We start from the raw sequence: 21,405 nt of genomic DNA, 5'->3' as shown, positions 1-21,405 counted from the left end.
TGGTCAATGGTTAAAATGATAACATGGCCCTACAACAACACTGCACATATAGTGGTGGTAATCTCTGAATTATTCAGTCACTGCATATACCCAGCAGAGCTTGGGTTTATGAGCACTTGGGCACCAATGGACCATGACCACAATTACATATTATTTACCATCAGTCCCGATAACCTGTGGGCTAAATCTACTTTGATGCCTCTCTGCAGAGTCACCACTGCTTGCATGTTACCAATTAAAAACATGTCCGAAAACATGAATACCCAAGGCCCTTACATTTCCATTTTTAATAGTTTGTAGCATCACATAGTCTCCCAGTAACCCCCCTTTCTTTGTTTTTAAAGGGGTCATGATGCTGTTAATAAAACCTTACTTGTATCACACTTGATGTGTTCATTGTTTACTCATAACCGGAGTCAATAATCATGCAGATTTATGTTACAAACTTATAGAATTGTACAGTAAGAAAGTTATTTCCTTTAACCAGGAAATTAACGTTCTTAGAATTGACAAGACGGTTGACCCTGAGTGGTCAGCTAAATATCTACAGTGGATCTAAAATATGAATAGTTAATTATAACTAGTTATGGTTAATTATTCATATTTCCCATGAGCTGATTCGCTACACCACTGATGATTCAAACGTGAGTTTGAGCAGTGTAGAGTAGTGCTTGTTGTTTGTCGTTTCTCCGATCACAAATGCAGACATGGTTTTATGTTTACGCAGCGCGATGCAACGCAACGCGTAAAAAGCCAGTATAAGTCATTATAATCCGTAATTATATCCCCACTGGATGCAACAAATGCCTCGTTTATAATGGGTTTTAATGTTTTTGTCTCGTCGCTCTGGCCTGACAGGGCATCACAGTATGGTAAGGGGCGTAACATTTCCGTCACACGCTTGAGGTATTCGGCCAATCACAACGCACTGGATAGCTGGCCAATCAGAGCACACCTCGCTTTTCAGACAGATGAGCTTTGTAAAAATCGACAGGTTTCAGAAAGGCGGGGCATAGAGGAGAAACAATACTGTACAGTATGTGAAAAATAATGTGTTCTTTGAACTTTAAACCACATAAACATTTCATTACACCAAATACACAAAATAATGTTCTTTTTAGCAACATCATATGACCCCTTTAAGGTGTACAGTACACATAGTTAGGTATTAAGCTGCCAAAGAGTGGTTAGTGCTAATTAATGCACTCTCACACAGATGAAGCCTAAATAAAAAAAGATAGAGGTTTAATCTCAGCAATAAAAACTAAGCAGTAAACTATGTTTAGGGTGACATGCATCATCATTTGAGCGAATGTACTGGCAGAGGCCTCACTGTCATATATCTTGCTGTTACAGTACACACCAAACAATCAATTAATGAGCTTAGAAGAAGCTGTTTATTAATAGCCTTTTATAGCCAAACCTCAAAAATAAAAATGTATATTCTTTGTCAAGAAAGCCTTTGAATACATCTTCATCACTAGCTGATACTAAAAACATTGGTTACTTGCATGATCAGAACGACGACATTTAAAAAAAAAATTATTGCAACCCTAATAATTCCAAATTGTGAGTGTTCCAATGTTCTAAAATATTAAACATTTTAATATAAATTAAACTATTTGATATGAAATTTACATTTTGAGTAGTATTTGAACTCAAAATAATAAAATATTATCAGTGTTATCAGCAGGCGTTGCATTTTCTTCCATTTTTGGAAACAAGTTTTTAGTTAACTGCTGATGAATTTGTATTACAAATAAAAGTGACCGTGTCATTGACATTTACAAAACCACCCTGTTATCAACAAGCTCAAGGCTGGGCTTGTCTTATACACATATTTTCCTCTTTTGCAATGTGAATTATTTTTGCAATGAAGGTCATTGTCAGTACTACCACAATGAGCTGAAATTTGTTCTGATAAAAATAGTTAGTGTACTGAAAATTAGTTTTGGACAGCATATTTTTTTGATGCCCAAACTTTGTGGCTTATACATTTCATATGCTGGGGGGAGGGGGTCTTCATATTTTTAATTTATTAGTTTTTAATTAGCAACAGAAGCAAGAAATTAAACCACTTTACCATTAAATTTACAAACAGTTGGCAATGTTGTAGCCAGCTACATTAATGTATCTTTGTGGCATATTTAAAACAGCAGAGTAAAAATGCATGTGCATGATCAACACATGCAAAATGTAATGACAGTGCAGATTAAAAATGAATAAATGGCAAAAAAAAAAAAAAAAAAGCATTTGCCTCAGTTGGTCCAAAACACTTTCTCTGGCACTAGGTCGTTCTTCTTGTCAAGTCCTGTCTTAGATCAAGGAGTTAGTCAGATCTACACTAAGTCAGTCTATCATTGTTTTCCGGCATGAGATGTAAAATAACCACGTAAAAGTGAGTTAGGCAATAACGGACTGGTGTGCTATTCATATATAAAGCACACAAGCTCATGAGCTCCAGTGTTACTGTGAGATTACATTCACACACAGTAATGAAGTGGATAGAGAATCTCCAGATTTGTTCTTTCTTTGTGTCAATTTACCTGCTGACACAAGCTGAGTGTGGTAAGAGCATTGCTTTGATGGCTCTGTCTGTCCTCTTTCTGACAAGAGAAGGAATGGTTGTATGATACTTTGATTGTGATTTAGGTCCTGTGGATGCAGCCTTAGCTAGGAGTGATGAAAAAGATGCTCCGATTATGGTAGGTTTCATGTACATTTCATTGTGGTTTCTGACATTTAAAAATTTTTTTTTAGATATGACTACTTGTAGTCATACTATGAATTTAAATAGGGTCTATACTTGAATCAGTATACAACTAAACTTACAATTAAATGTTTTTATTATTCTCACAAAGGCTGCATTTATGTGATCAAAAATACTGTAAAACATGAATATTGTGAAATATTATCACATTTTCTATTTTAATGCATTTTAAAATAAATGTATTCCTATGATGGCAGCACTACTGAATTTTCAGCAGCCACTAACCCAGTGTCACACAATCGTTTAGAATTATTATATTATAATGTACTGATTTGGTGCTCAGAAACATTTCTTATTATTATCATTGACTGTTGAAAACAGTTGTGCTGCTTACTATTTTTTTGTGGAAACTGATTTATTATTTTCAGGACTCTCTGATGAATAGAAAGAACAGTATTAATTTGAAATAGTAATCTTAAATAAATGTTAATTAATTGCAAAAACATTTTGAATGGTGTACATGAGAAGTTTAACTTGTGTTTCTAAAACAAAACTGTGCAGCTTTGATAAATCAAGCTAAATAATTATTTCATTAGAAAATTGGATATTTCTATATTTAAATTGTAATGTCTTTCACAGTGCAAAAACTCAGTGTGAACAAGGTCTAAAGTGAATCTTTCCATACATTTTAGGCACATAGGGATTTCACAAGAGAAAGAAGAGCCATAGAGGTGTGGCTGTTATTAATCTTTATGTTGTTGTTTTTGTGGGTGTTTTTCACATATAATTTTCATTTTACATGCATGCACTTTTAAATGTACTTAATGTTGTTTTTAAATACATTTTCATTATCTCTCTGTTATCTACTAAGGACTGTTCAGGTATGTGAATTATATTTTTCTTTACTATATTTTATTCAGAACCATTTTAATCATATGTGACCCTGGACCACAAAACCAGTCATAAGTAGCACAGGTATGTAGCAATAGCCAACAATACATCGTATGGGTCAAAATTCAGTAAAGATCATGTTCCATGAAGATATTTTGTAAGTTTCCTACCGTAAATATATCAAAACTTCATTTTTGGTTAGTAATATGCATTGCTAAGGACTTAATTTAGGCAACTTTAAAGGCGATTTTCTCAAAATTCTGATTTTTTTGCACCCTCAGATTCCAGATTTTCAAATATTGTCCTATCCTAACAAACCGTACATCAATAGAAAGCTTATTTATCTATCATTCAGATGATGTATAAATCTCAATTTCAAATTGACCCTTATGACTGGTTTTGTGGTTCAGGTTCACATATATTAATATTAAACACAAGATATTAGATTCTGATATGAAAATATTAGTTTTAAACTTCAACCAGTTCTACTATAGATTGGGGTGTACATCCTAGTAAAACACTGTACAAATTAACTAGAAAGAGTTAGTCTTATGAATATTTTATTTAATAAAAATCTCAGGCACTATGATCATCATCTGTACTTCTTTAGGCCTCCGGAAAGATCTTGATGAGATGAAGATTAAATGTAGGGATTCTTATAAAGTAGCGAAGAACAATATTGATGGTGAGTCAACCCATCTTTATTCTACACAAATCTCAAAGTATATATATATATATATATATATATATATATATATATACTGTATATTAACCATGCAGTTCCATCCTGGACTTATATTCATCAAAAATATTTATATTGGTGGACATGTTTACAGGTCTTAAAAGCGAGCTGAATGGTCTTGTTAAACAAGTCAGTACCAGTCCAGCCAAGGATGGTATGTGGAAAATCATGATACTGGTGAACATAGCTGTAACATGTTATTTTTTTCTGTAACATACTATTATTGATTAGCAAAAAGACAATGGTTGACACTTTTTACCCTTGTGTTCCACCCATTCAGTCTTAAACATTCTCCAGAAAGTCATTGACCTACAGGAGCTGGACGCGATAATAAGCACTGAGAGAGATGCCACAAAGATTGAAAGTGTGTTGCAACAATATTACTTTTAGTATTAGCTTCAATATTATCTCAATATCCCATGTATATTCACACAGCTTTTTATCTAAAATTCAACAGGACTGGACAAGCGTCGAAAGGATGCAGAGAGAGACTTAGCAGGGATGAAGACAGAATTCTCAGGAAGTGTAGAAATTTTCGAGCGGGCAGGTAGAGATACACCCCTGTGCATGGAGCAATACCACACTGACACTGCATTTTGAGTCCTTGCTCAATTCTTAACCAAAGGAAACTGAAGTAATTGTTTGTTCATTTTTCTTCATCTAGTTTCAAAGATAAGCACAGAGACACTGAAAAGCGATAAGGCAACCTCAACACCTCTTAATGGTGTGTATGACCAAAAACAGGTCACTTTTGATTTATATGATCTACAGCCTCATCATCATTAGTGAATAGCCTAAGTAATCAATCCCAAAACTGACTAAAATACATGTGCTTATATATTTATATCTAATCTACAGAATTAAAGAAATATCTGGAAGACAAGCTCCAACAACCAGGGGAAAAAGGTGGCATTACAGACCAGGGTGAGTTCAATGAGAATGAGAGCAATGGATCACAAAACTTTTAGCATATTTTAGTATTTGTTTTGAAAGGTTTTGAAAATGTGTCATAGCAGTTTGATTGTTTTCCACGAGAGAATACTATTTGTTTTGTTTTTAGTGCTGCAGACTGTTATATTGCAAATGAAAGCAATGGAACTGAAGACGCGTATCTCCGGTAAATTTAAGACGCAAGCGCAGATGGATGGTGAGTGTTCATTATTGATGTTTACAAAATCCTTATCAGGCCAGGAAGTTATGAAGTTGCAGTTTTGAGATGATTAGAGCAAGTTTACTTTTAGTAATGTATGATTGTTGCGTCTCTTTTTGGATGTTTGATAGTAATTATAAGCAAACTGGAGTATAAAAATGGCCTTCTATCAGATCTGAAAGAGGAACGAGAAGTGAGGAGAGAAAACAGAGAAAAAATTGGTATGGTTTGTTTTCCAGTTTTGTTTAGTTTTTTGTAGCTCCACAGTAAATTTATACCATCTATAATCCATTATGTGACAAATAAGAGGTTCCTGATTACTGCAGCATATCCTTTTTCTGTTTTCCGTTTTGTGTTCACAGATATACTCATAGCAGCACTGGAGAAAGAAATATTAGAGCTGAACGGCAAATTATCAGCTCTTAAACAAGTATTTGTTCAGCTTGATGGTACTGGAATCAGACTATAAATGATTTATGAATAATTTAGCATATTATATTTAGATGTGGGAATCACTACTTCATCCTGACAATAATTTGTATCTTTTAGAACAGACAAATGAATTTGATGGGAAAAGAATAGAAATAATGGACAAAATTGCCAAATTTAAGGGAAAAGATGAGATAAGTAAGTTTCTTTCATTTAAACATACCCGATTCTCATTTATTGTGAATTATTGTTTCTAGTGGCACTGTTTTTGAAAAAAAATCATCAGTACAATTTATAATACTTTTGCTACTTTTAGTTTCTAGAGTTCTTAAACTCCAGTTTGAATTTATGGAGGCACTAATTACGGGACAGGGACAAATGAAAGCAGACGAATTTAAGATAAATGGTGAGATCTGAATGGTTTCTTAAAAATAAGTAAATAATTATTTTTGTTTATTTTCATGTTGTTGTTTTTTAGCCAGGCTTTCATAAGCAGCTTTAAAATAATTGTGATGTTTATGTGATTTTGGGTTATTCCCTCTTTAGATCTCCAGAAAGAGCTTGGAAAGGAACAGGACAGGGCATTATATCTGGATGCTGACAACAAAAGTAAGATTGATATATTGTTTTGTAATTACTTACAATTATAGCAAATGTAATCATGGATGCTTAATCCATACAGATGAAAAAACACTTTTCTGCATTAATTTATTTAGCAGATACTATTGCCCAATTCAACTTACAAATGAGAAAAATAACACACAATTTGTCTTAGTATTCACAATATGCAATGTTAATATTAGCCTTGTCTTTATCCCAAATGGAACATGTATTGTTAATGTATCTATAATTTCTTCTACACCCAGGTTTACGCAAAAAGCTGTTTGTCCAGGCAGAACAATGCAAAGACCTGATGGATCTGTACATGAGTGAGACATTTTACTCTTCTTGACTCCCAGCAAGCAGCCATATGAAAGCTTTGTTCACATGAAAGCAACAGGAGAAATTTAAATGGGATTATTAAATGCTGTTTGCAGATTATGCTAAAAAAAAAAAGAGGTTAATCTCACTTTAATTGTGTTGCAATAATCATTATTTATGTTGTCTTTTCCAGATGCAGAAGCTGAACTGGATATTCAAGTAAATAATATATTAGATAAAACCTCAAAGGCAGGTGAGTTGAGTGAAATTTTTAGTCACACAAAATATAACACTTTTTTTTTTTTTTACATGCATTTAATTTAACATACATCTTTCCACAGCTCTCCAGATTATTTTGCTAGGCTTTGAAATAGACCAAATAATGAAGCAAATTAAAGCATCCTCATCTAATGACGGTATGTCTGTTTTTTTGTACTTTTATAATTCAGTTTGAAAAACAGTCAGCATTAATCAGGTACTTAGGGTAACAATTGAAACCATTTCTAAAGTATATTGTTCTGTACTGCGTTTCAAAAACCGTTTTTTCCAGTTTTCATGTGGAAATGTAATATTTACTTTTTTGTACATTTATAATAGATTTGAAGCGAATACGGGATGAAAAACTCAAAGAACTGACGTTGAAAAAGGAGGAACTTCAGAAAAGTGACGCTAGCTCTGAAAAAAGTGAGACTCTTTGCATTAATATCTACCACACGTCTTTGTCTTTTGACTCGCATCTAAGCATGTTTTTGTCTCTGCTTGTCAGTTCTTAAAGTGATATCACAGATGGAGGAAATCTGGAAGATACAGAGTGAAGATCCAGACAACTTAAATAAAATCAGCAGTGAGTATATAGTGCGGTATACATACAGTAGTTATGATAATGGGGGAAAAATTGATCGTAAAGGCCAATTCAGACCACACCGACATGACGCAGACAAACATGTTCATCGGGTTTTGTCTAATCAGTGTGTTTCCCCCTTCGGCTTCTGTTGGTGTTGGTTGGTGGCGGCGCATGGTTTCGATGATTTAACCTGTTGAATCAGTGTTTGTTGGTTGTCTGAGAAGTGACGTACTGTACTCGGTCAGCTGTCGGTGTAAATTGACCTCAAGGTTTCAACACACATTCTGTTTTGGTTTCAGATCTGCAGAAGGATCTCCTGAACTTGATAAGCAAATTAGATGATAAAATGGCTTCAAAACCAAGTGAGTGGAGAGTTATGGTCCTTGTTTGGAACTAAGGCTCATGTTATTTGCAGTAGCAAATTAGGAGTTTATTGAGGCAAAAGTATGGTTTGTTAATAGCGAGAATTGGACCTTAAAAAATAAAGTGTGACCAATAGTTAAAAAAATTTACTTTATGAATATTACACAAGCTCAAATCAGTTCATCTGTACCAAATTCATCATTTGTTCAGATATGTTTGGCAGAACAATCAATATTACTATTATTTTTGTTTGTCTCAGTGCTGAAAATCATTGCTCTTCAGTCTGATGTTACCTGGATAAGAGAAATGCTGAAAACTGTGACTACACAGGCTGAGATCCAGAAAGCTGGTTGGCATTGATACTTTTCGATACGTTAAAAGAGGTATAAATAATGGTGTAACATTTCTTGATATTGCTATATTTACATTGACTTCTGACAGAGCTTCAAAAGGCACTGGATGACGTAAAACGTTTGCTGAATGAAAAAAACAAAGAGCTGGCTGCTGCGACCGGTGATGTTAGTCAGATACGTGAGTGAAACCTTTAGTTTTCAGAGCTCAAACAATAACTGAAATGGCAATCTTAGCTGTCATGAAAATGCTTGATTTACAGAGAAAGATATTGCTGCTCTGAAGAAAGAAGTTTTGACATTGCAAATCCAAAAAGACACAACTGAAAGGAATGCAATGCAGAAGATTAAAGGTATAGCACATTCATTCAGCAGCATTGATTTTCATGGTCATTTTTTCTTTGATTAAAAATAATGAATTGAATTGAATTGTTTTCTCTTTCACAGATCTTCAAGATAAACTAAAACATAGTGATGAGGCATTGGATGATGCCAATAAATCACTAAAAGAGAAGAATGCCACAATATCACAACAAAGTTAGTCACTGAAGAGATTCACCAAATCAGAAAGTGATTTCTGGTTGCTATAAATGATCAGGATTGGAAGACTTGTCTGCCAATGTTCAGTCTGATCATTGCTATATAACATTTTAATCTGATGTCCCCTTAGTTGCAAAGATCAACAATCTCTTAGACGAAGTGAGAACCTTGAAACAACAAGTGCAAGAAAAAGGATCCCAAGTAAATGCTAGAATAGCTGGTGAGTTTCATTCAATCCATCCATCCATCAGTTACAATCTCTTGCAATCGTTTAACAGCAAAGCACATCAACATTGGAGCTCTCCATTAATTCAAGAACACAACTTGCTGCTGTTCTTTTTAGATCTTAAAAGGAGCCTAACGATGAAGGAGGAAGAAAATGCCCAAATTCGTGCTGAGAATGAAAGTAAAAACATATTGCTGCAGTCTTCAGTAATATAGGACATTTAAATCATCGTCTAAAGAAGATTTCCTTATCTTGCCTATTCTGTCTCTCTCTCTAGAGCTGAGAAAAGATTGTGTGGACACTGCTGAATGCCCTGAACTCCAGAAAAAATATAACGGTACCTTATCTTTCTATCTTTTGTAAACTGGATTTGGACAGTTGTGTAAACAGGATACTTGATGGCTGTGTTACAGAAATGCAGGCTGCATATAACGATACCATTTCTAAGCTGAACAATGACATTCTTAAGAAGGGTGAGTGAAGATTCATAATTAAACTGGTTTATAATTAAATTGATGACAAAGTTAATCACAAAATATTATAAATAATGCCATGAAAACACAATAAAACAAAAACAACAAAAAAAACATAATCTTGTGTTAAACCCAAAGTCGATATCTTACACTCTTTTATACTGTCACATAATTCTCTCTGTCCAATGTTGTTGTTTTCAGCTTATATCATTAAAAGTCTAATGGATGAAGTTCAGTACCTGGATGAGCAAACCGCACAAGGAGGTAATGAAGGTGTGTGTCCATTGATTCTGATATCGCATAAACTGCAGTACTTTTAGACATACACATTAAAAGCAGATTCAACCAGTGCACATACATTCATGTTTTTAAAAAGAAGTCTCTTGTGCTCACCAAAAATACAGTAAAAACACTTATTGTGAGATATTATTACAATTTAAGATAACTGACTTCTATTTAAATATATTTTGACAATGACATTTATTTTTGTGCTGGCAAAGCTGAATTTTCATTCGTCAGTGTAACATGATCCTTCAGAAATCATTCTAATATGCCAATTTGGTGCTCAAGAAACCATTATCATTATCATTATTATTATTATCAATGCTCAAAACAGTTGTGCTGCTTAATATTTTTGTGGGAACCATAAGACATTTGATGAACAAAACGTTTTTTTTTTTTACTTTATTCATTTACACTAAAACTCTTGACTGTCACTTTTGACCAATTTCATGCATCCTTGCTGAATAAATGTAAAAATTTAGCAAAGAAAAAAACATACTGACCCCAAACTTTTGAATACCATTGATTCTGATATCGCATAAACTGCAGTACTTTTAGACATACACATTAAAAGCAGATTCAACCAGTGCACATACATTCATGTTTTTAAAAAGAAGTCTCTTGTGCTCACCAAAAATACAGTAAAAACACTTATTGTGAGATATTATTACAATTTAAGATAACTGACTTCTATTTAAATATATTTTGACAATGACATTTATTTTTGTGCTGGCAAAGCTGAATTTTCATTCGTCAGTGTAACATGATCCTTCAGAAATCATTCTAATATGCCAATTTGGTGCTCAAGAAACCATTATCATTATCATTATTATTATTATCAATGCTCAAAACAGTTGTGCTGCTTAATATTTTTGTGGGAACCATAAGACATTTGATGAACAAAACGTATTTTTTTTACTTTATTCATTTACACTAAAACTCTTGACTGTCACTTTTGACCAATTTCATGCATCCTTGCTGAATAAATGTAAAAATTTTGCAAAGAAAAAAACATACTGACCCCAAACTTTTGAATGGTAGTGTGCATTCATTCATTTTACATCACATGAGGAATGGGTAAAACTTTCAATAGTTTGATGTGCTTTTCAATATATGGTTATCTTCTTCTTAGAACTAAAGCTAGAACTTGAAGAAAAGAAAAGAGAATTGAAGGAGGCAAAGCAGAAATTGCATGCTGAGGGATCCATATCAGCCAAAAGTGAGTCCAGCCCCATTTGACCAATTTTGGGACGTCTTCATCTGAAGAGAGACTATTGCACACTTACACAATGCTTTGTTACAGCTCTGGATGTACTTGAGTTGTTAACTAATATAGGGAAGCTTCAAGAAAATCCAACTGAAGACAATTCAGAAAAGATCCGCAGTAAGTTTAAACAAATCCATTTATGTACTCTCATTTTTCATTTCTTCCTTTAAAAAAACATTTAATCCATTGTCTTACAATTAGTGATGTTCTTCTCTTCATTTAGAACTGGAAGCTCAATTAAATGGTTTGCTGGCTGAGTTGCAAAACTCTGGAGAGGAAGGGCTTGGACTGGGTGAGTTCAACCAGTAGAGCATGCATGGTGCTAGCAACGCCAAGGTTATGGGTTTGATTCTCAGGGAACACATGAACTGATGAAATGTATACCATTGTTAAATTGTCTGTTCACGTAAATGTTTTACTTATATATTTATACAGCCTTGAAAATAATGTCTATAAAGGAATCAATGTCTAAACTAAAACAAGCACAAGCACAAATGCAAGAGAAATATGCAAAGGAAATCAATGGTAAGTTAATCTTCAATGCATCAATATCAGAAGATTGGTGATTATTCGTTTGAGTAATAGTGGAAACAAAGACTACTAAACAGATATTCTTGTTGTTGTCAGGATTGAAGAATCAAATAGAGAACAAAGAAAAAGAGATTTTGCTGTTGCAGGCTAACTGTGAACTGTCAGATAAGCTGAGTAAGTAAAAGTGAAAAAAAGGCACCAAAGAATATTTTTTGGAAGTGATTTTACCCATCCTTTACAGGGATAGTTCAATTTTGTCATTATTTACTCACCCTCAAGGTGTTCCAAACCTATGAGTTTATTTCTTTTGTTGAACATAAAAGTAGGAATTTTGAAGAATGTGGGTAACCAAACATTTGCGGGTCTCCACTGACTTCCATAGTATGGGGAGCAAAAAGTGTTTAGTTACCCACATTCTTCAAAATATTTTCTTTTGTATTCAGCAGAAGAAAGAAATGCATACAGATTTGGAACAGCTCGAGAAAATATTAATTTCACCAAATGTGAATATTTCCTACCAGATATGTAAGCCTACTCTGCATTTTAACTCAATGTGTTGTTATTAAGACATGCTCCTTCTTTTTTCATGAACAGAGGACAGGATACAAAATCTAGAAAAGGAGCTAGAGGAAAGCAAACAAAATGTTAAAAAACTGCAACAAGAATCAAACGATAAGATTGCATGTAAGTTTCAGCGAAAATGCATACTGTTGTGATACCATCACAATTAAAACAGCACTATGTAACTTTTTCTGTGTTCAAAATTTGCAAAATGTATATAATGAGCGAGTACATCATGAATTAATCTCCCAAACCGCGTTTTTGTCTTATTCCGAATCACTACGGTACACTTATAATAAGTACTTATATTTGGACTATTGTAGCCTGGTCGGGTCGTCACCGCTGCGGAGTAACACATACCTGCGTGAATCGCCATAGACATAAACTTAGAGAAGTAGCTCCGGTTGGAATGTTCTTCCGCGGGATGTGTGCAGTTCTGTTTATTAACCGCTAGAGCGCCAAAAGATGCATAGTGCTGCTTTAACTTTTATTTCTTTATAATGATGCATTTTAAACATGTACATAGCTTTTTGTTATCAAATATTATCATGTCATTTTTTCCTCAGCACTACAGAAACAAATTAAATCAAAGGACCAGCAGCTTGCTAACACTGAAGATCAACTGCAAAAGTCAAATGCTGAAAATGCTGCTTTGAGTAAGAAAAGCTAGTTATGAATAAAGACAACAACATTGCAGAATTAATCAACCCCACATATATGTTTGATTCCATATTGTCACCTTTGCATGGTTAGGCATTCCAAGAATTTCAGTTTTCTGTCTTTTGTTTTAGTCAAACAGCTGAACAATCTGAATGATGACTTGAAGAAACTCAAAGAGGAGAAAAATAAGGCACTGCAGAATGCAAAAGAAGAAATTGACGGTATGACCACATTGTCAAAACACCAAAGACGTGTGCTTGAATAATTAGCAAGTTCACTTTTCCAGTACTATACAGTTTTTTTTAAGATTGCTGGAGTGATTAGATGTGTTGGAAAAAGCAATGATCAGCGTGTGAGAAACAAACTGCGAAAAGTGCCATGTTGACATACTTCTATCTTTAATCTCAAATTTGACCCATTATACCAAGGTAGAATCAATTTGACCATTTCTTTCTTTCTTTTTTACTAACTGCATTTTTGTGATCAGGTTTAAAAGAGAAATTGCAAAAACAGGAAAGAGCGCTTACTGAAAAGGATTGGTACCTGAGGGAGAAAAATGAAGTCATTGCTGCATTGAAAAAGCAACAGGACAATATGAAGGGCGAGCTTGAAAAAGTAAAGAACAAAAACAGAGGTCAGTGAAAAGGTCATCCTCTGCTTAAAAACAGAGGAACATTTGGTTCAAAAATGGGAAAATTTTGAGTATTGTCAATCAGATTTGCTGCAGATAAAATGTAATGATGCTACAAATTACACAATTGATGCATGTTACTCAAACTTTTTTTGTCCAGAGCTAGAGACAGAGCTTAAAGCAAAGGACCAGCAACTTGCTAAAACTGAAGCCAAACTAAAGGAAATAAATGCTGAAAATCAAGACTTGGGTAAGAATAAAATCATTGAATAATGAAAGACTGAATTGCTGATTGAAAATCCAATATAAATTGTGTAAAAATGAATTAGCCCAAGCATTGTTATCTTTTCTTTTTTTTTACATATTATATAATCACATATGCTTACAGTAATTTGATTATTTCTTGCCCTTTGTTTTAGTTCACAAGCAGAAGAAACTTGAAAAGGAACTACAACAAATTACAGGGGAGAAAAATGAATTACAGGAAGAAATCTCTGGTATGACAATACAGTCAAAATACCACAGAAGCAAAAACATGATAAAATTTACATGTCCAGTATTTTTTACATGCTTTTACATTGCTCAATCAGCAGATGTAAATGTGCTCTGCAGCTTTATATTTTATAATGTAATCTATTATATTGTATTCAAAACTCAAATTGTTCATTTGAAAATTTTCTAAGCCTAATAATATGTTTTTTCATCCCTTTTGTCAGATCTAGAAAAGACATTGGAAGCAAAAAAACAAGAACTTGCTAAGAAGGACCAGAAACTCCAGGAGAAGGACAAAGAAGTTGCTACACTGCAAAAGGAAAATGCAGATACAAAGGCCGAGCTTAAAGAAGAGAAAAAAATAATAAACGGTGAGTGGGGTGCAATAATCTTTCAGTATAGTGAACAATGCAAATTAAATTTGGCCTGGGACCAAACATCTTTTGCATGTATCTGTGATAGGTAATCTGACAGGTTTTAATATTTTCACAATATTTATAGGTGTGATCAATGAGAACGAGAAACTTAGACAAAACCTGGATGAGACTAAAAAGAAAGTAGAGGAACTTAAGGGTGAGATATTTATTTTATCTAAGCCAGAAGTATTACTAGCTTTATTTTCACAATTAACAATGTATGGTTTTATTTCTTTTATAACTCGTCATCCAGAAATTATAAGTGAAAAAAAAGAACCTCCTAAGAGTGGTAAGTTTGTGATCTAGAGCTTGTAACAGCAAATCCATGTACAGAAAACATAAATAGTGAAAAAAAAATATATATTTTAGAAAAACCTAATAATAAGATTTTTGCATCTAAACAAAACATTTTGAGGGAAAACTACACTCATATGCGCACCAAGCATAGCTTTTCAAAACACTTTAACAGCAGAATAGTCCATAGGTGACTTGATTTCAGTTTCATTTTGAAGAGTATTTAAATGGATGACTCATGCAGAAATGCAAAATCTGTCAGCATTTACTCACCCTCATGTTGACCTACTTTCTTACTTGGAACATTAAAGGAGATACTCTGCAAAATGTCTCAGTGTTTTTTGTTCATACAGTGGTACAGACAAGTCAATGGTAGCCAGAACTGTTTGCTTGTCAACATTCTTTGAAATATCTTTTTTTATGCAGAAGAAACAAACACATACAGGACTGGAATGACATGAGGGTCAGTAAACAATGACAACATTTTTATTTTTGGGTGAACTATCCCTTTAAAATCAAGAGAGAGCTTGTAACAGCAAATCCATGTACAGAAAACATAAATAGTGAAAAAAAATATATATATTTTAGAAAAACCTTTAGGGAAAAAAAAAATAAGATTTTTGCATCTAAACAAAACATTTTGAGGGAAAACTACACTCATATGCGCACCAAGCATAGCTTTTCAAAACTCTTTAACAGCAGAATAGTCCATAGGTGACTTGATTTCAGTTTCATTTTGAAGAGTAAAAAAAAAAGCATTGTATGAAGAGCCTCAATCTTTGCCTGCTGTTCCAGAAAGTCGGCTATAGAAGTACGCAACAAAGGCTGGATCCTTCTCCTCTAAGCTGTTCAAAAAGGCATTTCTCTCCTCTTCACTCCATGAATCAAACCACTGAGTCCACAGTCTTAACTGGCATTCAAAAATGTTGGGTGGGCGATCATTCACCTGAAACGCAGAGACAAAGAAGGTACCGACATTATCATACAGATCAATCTGCTTAGCATTAATTATGTCAGATAGATAGTTACAAACATAAACAAGTATCAACATGATTTAAGTCCAACAATTAGCATCTTATGTTAAAAGCATGTTTGTAAGAGAGCTTGTAACAGCAAATCCATGTACAGAAAACATAAATAGTGAAAAAAAAATATATATTTTAGAAAAACCTAATAATAAGATTTTTGCATCTAAACAAAACATTTTGAGGGAAAACTACACTCATATGCGCACCAAGCATAGCTTTTCAAAACACTTTAACAGCAGAATAGTCCATAGGTGACTTGATTTCAGTTTCATTTTGAAGAGTAAAAAAAAAGCATTGTATGAAGAGCCTCAATCTTTGCCTGCTGTTCCAGAAAGTCGGCTATAGAAGTACGCAACAAAGGCTGGATCCTTCTCCTCTAAGCTGTTCAAAAAGGCATTTCTCTCCTCTTCACTCCATGAATCAAACCACTGAGTCCACAGTCTTAACTGGCATTCAAAAATGTTGGGTGGGCGATCATTCACCTGAAACGCAGAGACAAAGAAAATACCGACATTATCATACAGATCAATCTGCTTAGCATTAATTGATTATGTCAGATAGATAGTTACAAACATAAACAAGTATCAACATGATTTAAGTCCAACAATTAGCATCTTATGTTAAAAGCATGTTTGTAATAAATCCACTATTAAGATGTTTTTAACTTCAACCTGTTGCTTACAGCTAAAATATGAGTCCTCTATCCATAATACTGCTTTCTCAAATGAAAAGTTGTCTCATCTGAATCAGGAGAGAAATATGCACAAATCAAGTGCACAACAAAACAAGTGAAAATAGTCCAAACAGCTCTAAATAAATATGTTGGTGTATTTTAATATAAGAGGATAACAGGAGATGGAATTTTACACTGGATGTGTTATTATGGATTATGGACTAGTATGTTGTCTGAAAGTGATGGTTTAAAGTTAAAACGCTGTAATAATGAATTTGTTTCTTATAAATATGCAGCTTTTCAATTCACAAGATGTTAACTGATGGACTAGAGTTGTGTGAATTACTAGGTTGTGGATTATTCTGATATTTTTATCAGTTGTCTGAACTCTCATTTTGACGGCACCCATTCACTGAAGAGGATCCATTGGTGATCAAGTGATTTAATGCTAAATTTTCCCAAGTCTGTTCTGATGAAGGAACAAACTTATCTACATCTGGATGGTGTGAGGGTGAGTAAATTGTAAGCAATTTTTCATTTTGGGGTTTACTATTCCTTTACAAACAAGGATCACACAACAAAGAAAATGAATCAAATAAAACACCTGCAGTGTGTTGAGTTGGTCTAATAAACTGGACACCTTTCCAGGCACAGCCTTTGAAATCAGATCTTCCAGAAAGCGTTGCTTCTGGACAGCGTTCCATCCTAAAAACCAACTTAGTACACATCGTTGCTCCTGAAGCGTCACGAAGGACAGCGGCACGGAGTCTTCTCTGGAGCCCATGTTGAGGGATGTGCAGGACAGTGCTTCCAGACGTTGGGGAACGATGCCTCCTGAAGCAGGTGGAAAGTCTGTGATGGAAACTGGAAGAAATGTTGACCAACCTTGTCCATCAGACATCCCTAACTGTGTAATGGTGTGCTTGGAGACCTGTGTATGGGACAGATCTTCCACTGTAGGGGGCATCATGGATCCATCTGGCTGGCCCGAGCCTTGTAAAGCCTGCTGGAACCAAGCCATTTCTAATAAAGACAGCAAAAGGATTTCAGAAGGATTATCACTGATGGTACTAAACAAAACTATAGCGTTAAAAGAAAGTGGTTGCCTTAATGTTGTTGAGCATTTTTATAACTTACACAAACCAAGTTCATGCATTTTAACATAACGTTACATCGTAACCTCAAATGCTTCATAAAACTGTTAGTTTTGTTGTGCATCGTAACATGTAGGCTACACTTATATTTACTTCCTTGTTACAACATATGCTTGCTAACGTCAGAATGCTAGCTGATCACAACAAACGTGTAACCACCTTTTTAACTATTACTTGAATCAAAATGTAATTCTAAATAAAATGTTACCCTTTTCTTAGTTGCAATTGTCACCTCTCGTCGAAAACAGCATGTTTTTACTTTTAACGTCGGTAACCAGATGGAAAATAATCTCGACTGAGCCGAGAAGCTCAAACGGAGCCGCTCGCTGTGTTCAATAAACCGCTTGCATCGGCTCTGAGTGACACAGGGGGGCTCTGCAGGTTAGCGATGTCCTATTCGTGAACGAATCTTTCTTCTTCTTCTTCTTCTTCTTCTTCTTCTTCTTCGGTTTTATGGCGGGTAGCACTAATGTTAAGATGCATTATCGCCACCTACTGTATTGGAGTGTGAACCAGAGTTTACCCTTTCATAATAAGAGGACAAAAAAATTACAATAACAACAAAGATTTACTAAATAAAATAAACAATGTTTACTTCTTTACCTCAATAAGATTTTCCCCTCTAAATTCTCTTAATCAGCTCTGTTCTCTTAAGATACGAAAATAAACTTTCTAGTCCATAAGTAAATATATTTTTAAGCTTTAAGTTATCCACTCCCATCTTTCGAAGTTCATTCTTCATTGTTTCTCGTTCATTAGTATACCTTTGACAACACAAATAACATGTTCTACTGATTACTCCATTCCACAGTGCTCACATAATCCTGTTGGATGTTTATTTATTATTTTTAAGGTTTTATTCAGCATAATATGCCCAACCCTTAATCTTATTAGAATATTTTCCTCTTTGGTTCTTCTTATAGTTATTCTCACGACTCCTACTTCTCGCTGTATTTCATAAAGTTGACGTCCTGTATTTCCTGTATCCCACTTATGTTGCCACTCCTTAGTGGTATATGCTTTAATTACTGCTTTTGCTTCATATTTACTAAGTGAGATATTCATGATATCCTCGTTTTCCAATGCCTGTTTTGGTAATCCATCAACCTTTTCATTACGCTTTATCCCCCTATGAGCTGGTATCCACATAAATATTATCATGATATTCATATTCTTAAACTATACAGATTTTCATACATCTCATTTTCTATATCCTGTCTACTATGAGATGTGAATGATTGCAATGACTTTAATGCCGAACATGAATCTGTACAAAGTATAACCTTTTTTATTTGAGTCTCCTCTATCCACTGTAGTGCTGTTGCTATTACCATCATCTCTACTGTGTATACTGATAAATGAACTGATGTTCTCCTATTAACAGAAATGTTTAAGGATGGAATACTGAATGCAAAACCTATTCTCCCTGTATTAGGATCTTTAAATCCATCAGTATATACTGGAGCAAATACTTGATATACAGTTTGTAGTCTATCTTCAACAACAGCTACAATGTTTTTAGGTTCTTTCATTAACTCCAGCATATAAAAAACTATGAGTACTGCAGGAAACATCCAAGGTGGCGTTATTGATAACGGTACTGCAGGAATGTATCTTTTATGACTTAAAATCATTTCTCTAGCTTCTTTGTCACTATTGCATGCAAAACACTTCTGTTTAGACCTTTCCTTTTCCCAGCACGGAAGGAGTACCTTTACTGTTGGATGGCGGTCTTCTGAATGACCTTGAAGAATACCCAGTAGTTCATCACTAACTGCTTTCGTCTGATTTGTAACGGCATTTCACCCACTTCAACCTGAAGAGCAGATAAAGGAGTCGTTTTAAAAGCACCACAACAAGTTCTCAAAGCTTGAGCTTGTATTACATCCAGCTTCTTCAGTAAAGTTTTTGCTGCCGAGTCGTAAACAATACTTCCGTAATCTAACACTGATCTAATCAGTGCTATATAAATACTTTTCATTGCAGCTCTACTCGCTCCCCACTCTGATCCTCTTAGACATCTCATCACATTTAAAATCTTTTTACATTTAGTGTCAATCTTTTGAATATGTTCGTTCCATGTTAATTTTGTGTCAAACCACACACCCAGAAACTTAAAAACTTTAACTTGTTCAATAGTTTGTCCATACATCTTTATCTGTATGTCAATACCTCTTTTCCTAGTGAACATTATTGTTTTTGTTATATCTACTGAAAACCTGAATCCCCATGCATATGACAATTTTTCTACTACTTCAATTGCTTCTTGTATCTTTCCTATAATATGATTTATATTCCTTCCCCATTTCCACAATGCCCCATCATCAGCAAACAATGATCGCCCAATGTCTCCTTGAACTTGAGAAAATACATAATTTATCATAATTGAAAAGAGTATTGGACTTATGATGCTGCCCTGGGGGTACCATTTTCTTTCTTCTTCTTCTGATGTTTTTTGGCGGTTTTGGCAAAGTTTCACAATTTGAGTTGAACTACTGAAATAAATTAACTTTTCCACGACATTCTAATTTATTGAGACGCACCTGTATATAAAAAAAAGAAAAACCGCTATTTCAATTTATATTCTTTCCATATTTCCTGTCTTTTTTAGGTAATTGAACACTTCTTCTTTAATTCTTGATTGCATTTGTCTATTCCCTAGTAATATCTTGAGTGATACTTTATCATATCCCATCAAACCTAATTTATGATTAAGTTGCTTTCTTTCTCTTTCATATGCATCACATTCTAGAAGAATGTGCTTTACTGTTTCTGGATTTGCTCACGAATCTGACTGAATGATTCATTAATGAAATTAACTGGATCAGTAAGGCCAGTTGTTGAACATGTCCGATTCATATAAAGGATGTTACTGAAGGATGTTACTTTAGTAACCTAATAGCAGAAATGTTACAAATAAAACATAGTTTTCAGCAAAGATTGTAACTGAATTGACTTTAAACTGATTTTTAAAACTGATTCACTAAAACGAAAGGTTCGAAACAACTAATTGCCTAAAATAAATCGTCCTTTGCCTTGTCGTAGGCAAAATCTCAAAAATCTGTATTTATTCTTTTTAATTATAAAAAATATTTATAGTGGCAATTATGGTTTTACCTACGACGTGGGACATCATAAACGTGGATTCATGCATTCAGAATTTCAGACAGTGATACTGGAGGACTAAATTCAGTATATATTATTGATTATGCATATTATGTACTGGCAAGCTGATGCAGATGAACCCAGAATATGAACGAAGTTCGTTAACGAGGTTAATCACAAAAACAATTGGAGAACAAATTGAAGTATGTATCTAATTGAGTGTGCCTATTATGTACAAAACTATAAAAGCACAAGATTAATAACTGTTTATTAATTAGAAAATGCTTAACGCTTCAGTACGGAAGTTCTAAACGGCCATGCATTATTTTTTTTCCCTTCTTGTTTTCTCGTTATAACGACTTATTTTCTCGTTATATCGACATAACGAGAGTTGTTTTCTCGTTATAACGACTTATTTTCTCGTTATATTGACATAACGAGAGTTGTTTTCTCGTTATAACGACTTAATTTTCTCGTTATATCGACATAACGAGAGTTATTTTCTCGTTATAACGACTTAATTTTCTCGTTATATCGACATAACGAGAGTTGTTTTCTCGTTATAACGACTTAATTTTCTCGTTATATCGACATAACGAGAGTTGTTTTCTCGTTATAACGACTTAATTTTCTCGTTATATCGACATAACGAGAGTTGTTTTCTCGTTATAA

The 21,405-nt window shown here is 34.0% G+C and overlaps 2 protein-coding genes across 2 annotated transcripts; one reads left to right on the top strand and one right to left on the bottom strand.

Moving 5' to 3' along the window:
* Positions 1–2,660: 2,660 nt before the first annotated feature.
* LOC107591434 (myosin-11-like) lies at positions 2,661–14,785 on the top strand. Its single transcript, XM_016280579.1, has 44 exons — positions 2,661–2,705; positions 3,403–3,441; positions 3,582–3,591; positions 4,212–4,286; positions 4,438–4,497; positions 4,624–4,707; positions 4,801–4,890; positions 5,008–5,067; positions 5,202–5,267; positions 5,404–5,490; positions 5,625–5,714; positions 5,856–5,942; positions 6,043–6,120; positions 6,239–6,328; positions 6,469–6,531; positions 6,789–6,851; positions 7,037–7,096; positions 7,185–7,259; positions 7,441–7,527; positions 7,610–7,687; positions 7,987–8,049; positions 8,310–8,399; positions 8,492–8,581; positions 8,664–8,753; positions 8,848–8,937; positions 9,071–9,160; positions 9,284–9,346; positions 9,444–9,503; positions 9,580–9,639; positions 9,841–9,912; positions 11,054–11,140; positions 11,225–11,305; positions 11,412–11,480; positions 11,624–11,713; positions 11,816–11,893; positions 12,314–12,403; positions 12,847–12,936; positions 13,072–13,161; positions 13,428–13,574; positions 13,732–13,821; positions 13,991–14,068; positions 14,288–14,434; positions 14,565–14,636; positions 14,733–14,785. Exons 1-44 carry the CDS (start codon positions 2,703–2,705, stop codon positions 14,783–14,785), a joined length of 3,375 nt encoding a protein of 1,124 aa, XP_016136065.1. The 5' UTR covers positions 2,661–2,702.
* Positions 14,786–15,930: 1,145 nt separating this feature from the next.
* LOC107591384 (uncharacterized protein C14orf119 homolog) lies at positions 15,931–18,038 on the bottom strand. The gene is made up of 3 exons (XM_016280546.1): positions 17,837–18,038; positions 17,079–17,497; positions 15,931–16,283 (listed from the first exon to the last, which is right to left on the bottom strand). Exons 2-3 carry the CDS (start codon positions 17,493–17,495, stop codon positions 16,110–16,112), a joined length of 591 nt encoding a protein of 196 aa, XP_016136032.1. The 5' UTR covers positions 17,496–17,497; positions 17,837–18,038; the 3' UTR covers positions 15,931–16,109.
* Positions 18,039–21,405: the final 3,367 nt, after the last annotated feature.

Source organism: Sinocyclocheilus grahami, unplaced genomic scaffold (assembly GCF_001515645.1).
Source record: "Sinocyclocheilus grahami isolate Dianchi unplaced genomic scaffold, SAMN03320097.WGS_v1.1 scaffold141.1, whole genome shotgun sequence".
Taxonomy (NCBI): domain Eukaryota; kingdom Metazoa; phylum Chordata; class Actinopteri; order Cypriniformes; family Cyprinidae; genus Sinocyclocheilus; species Sinocyclocheilus grahami.
This window is presented reverse-complemented; position numbering and strand designations above follow the sequence as displayed.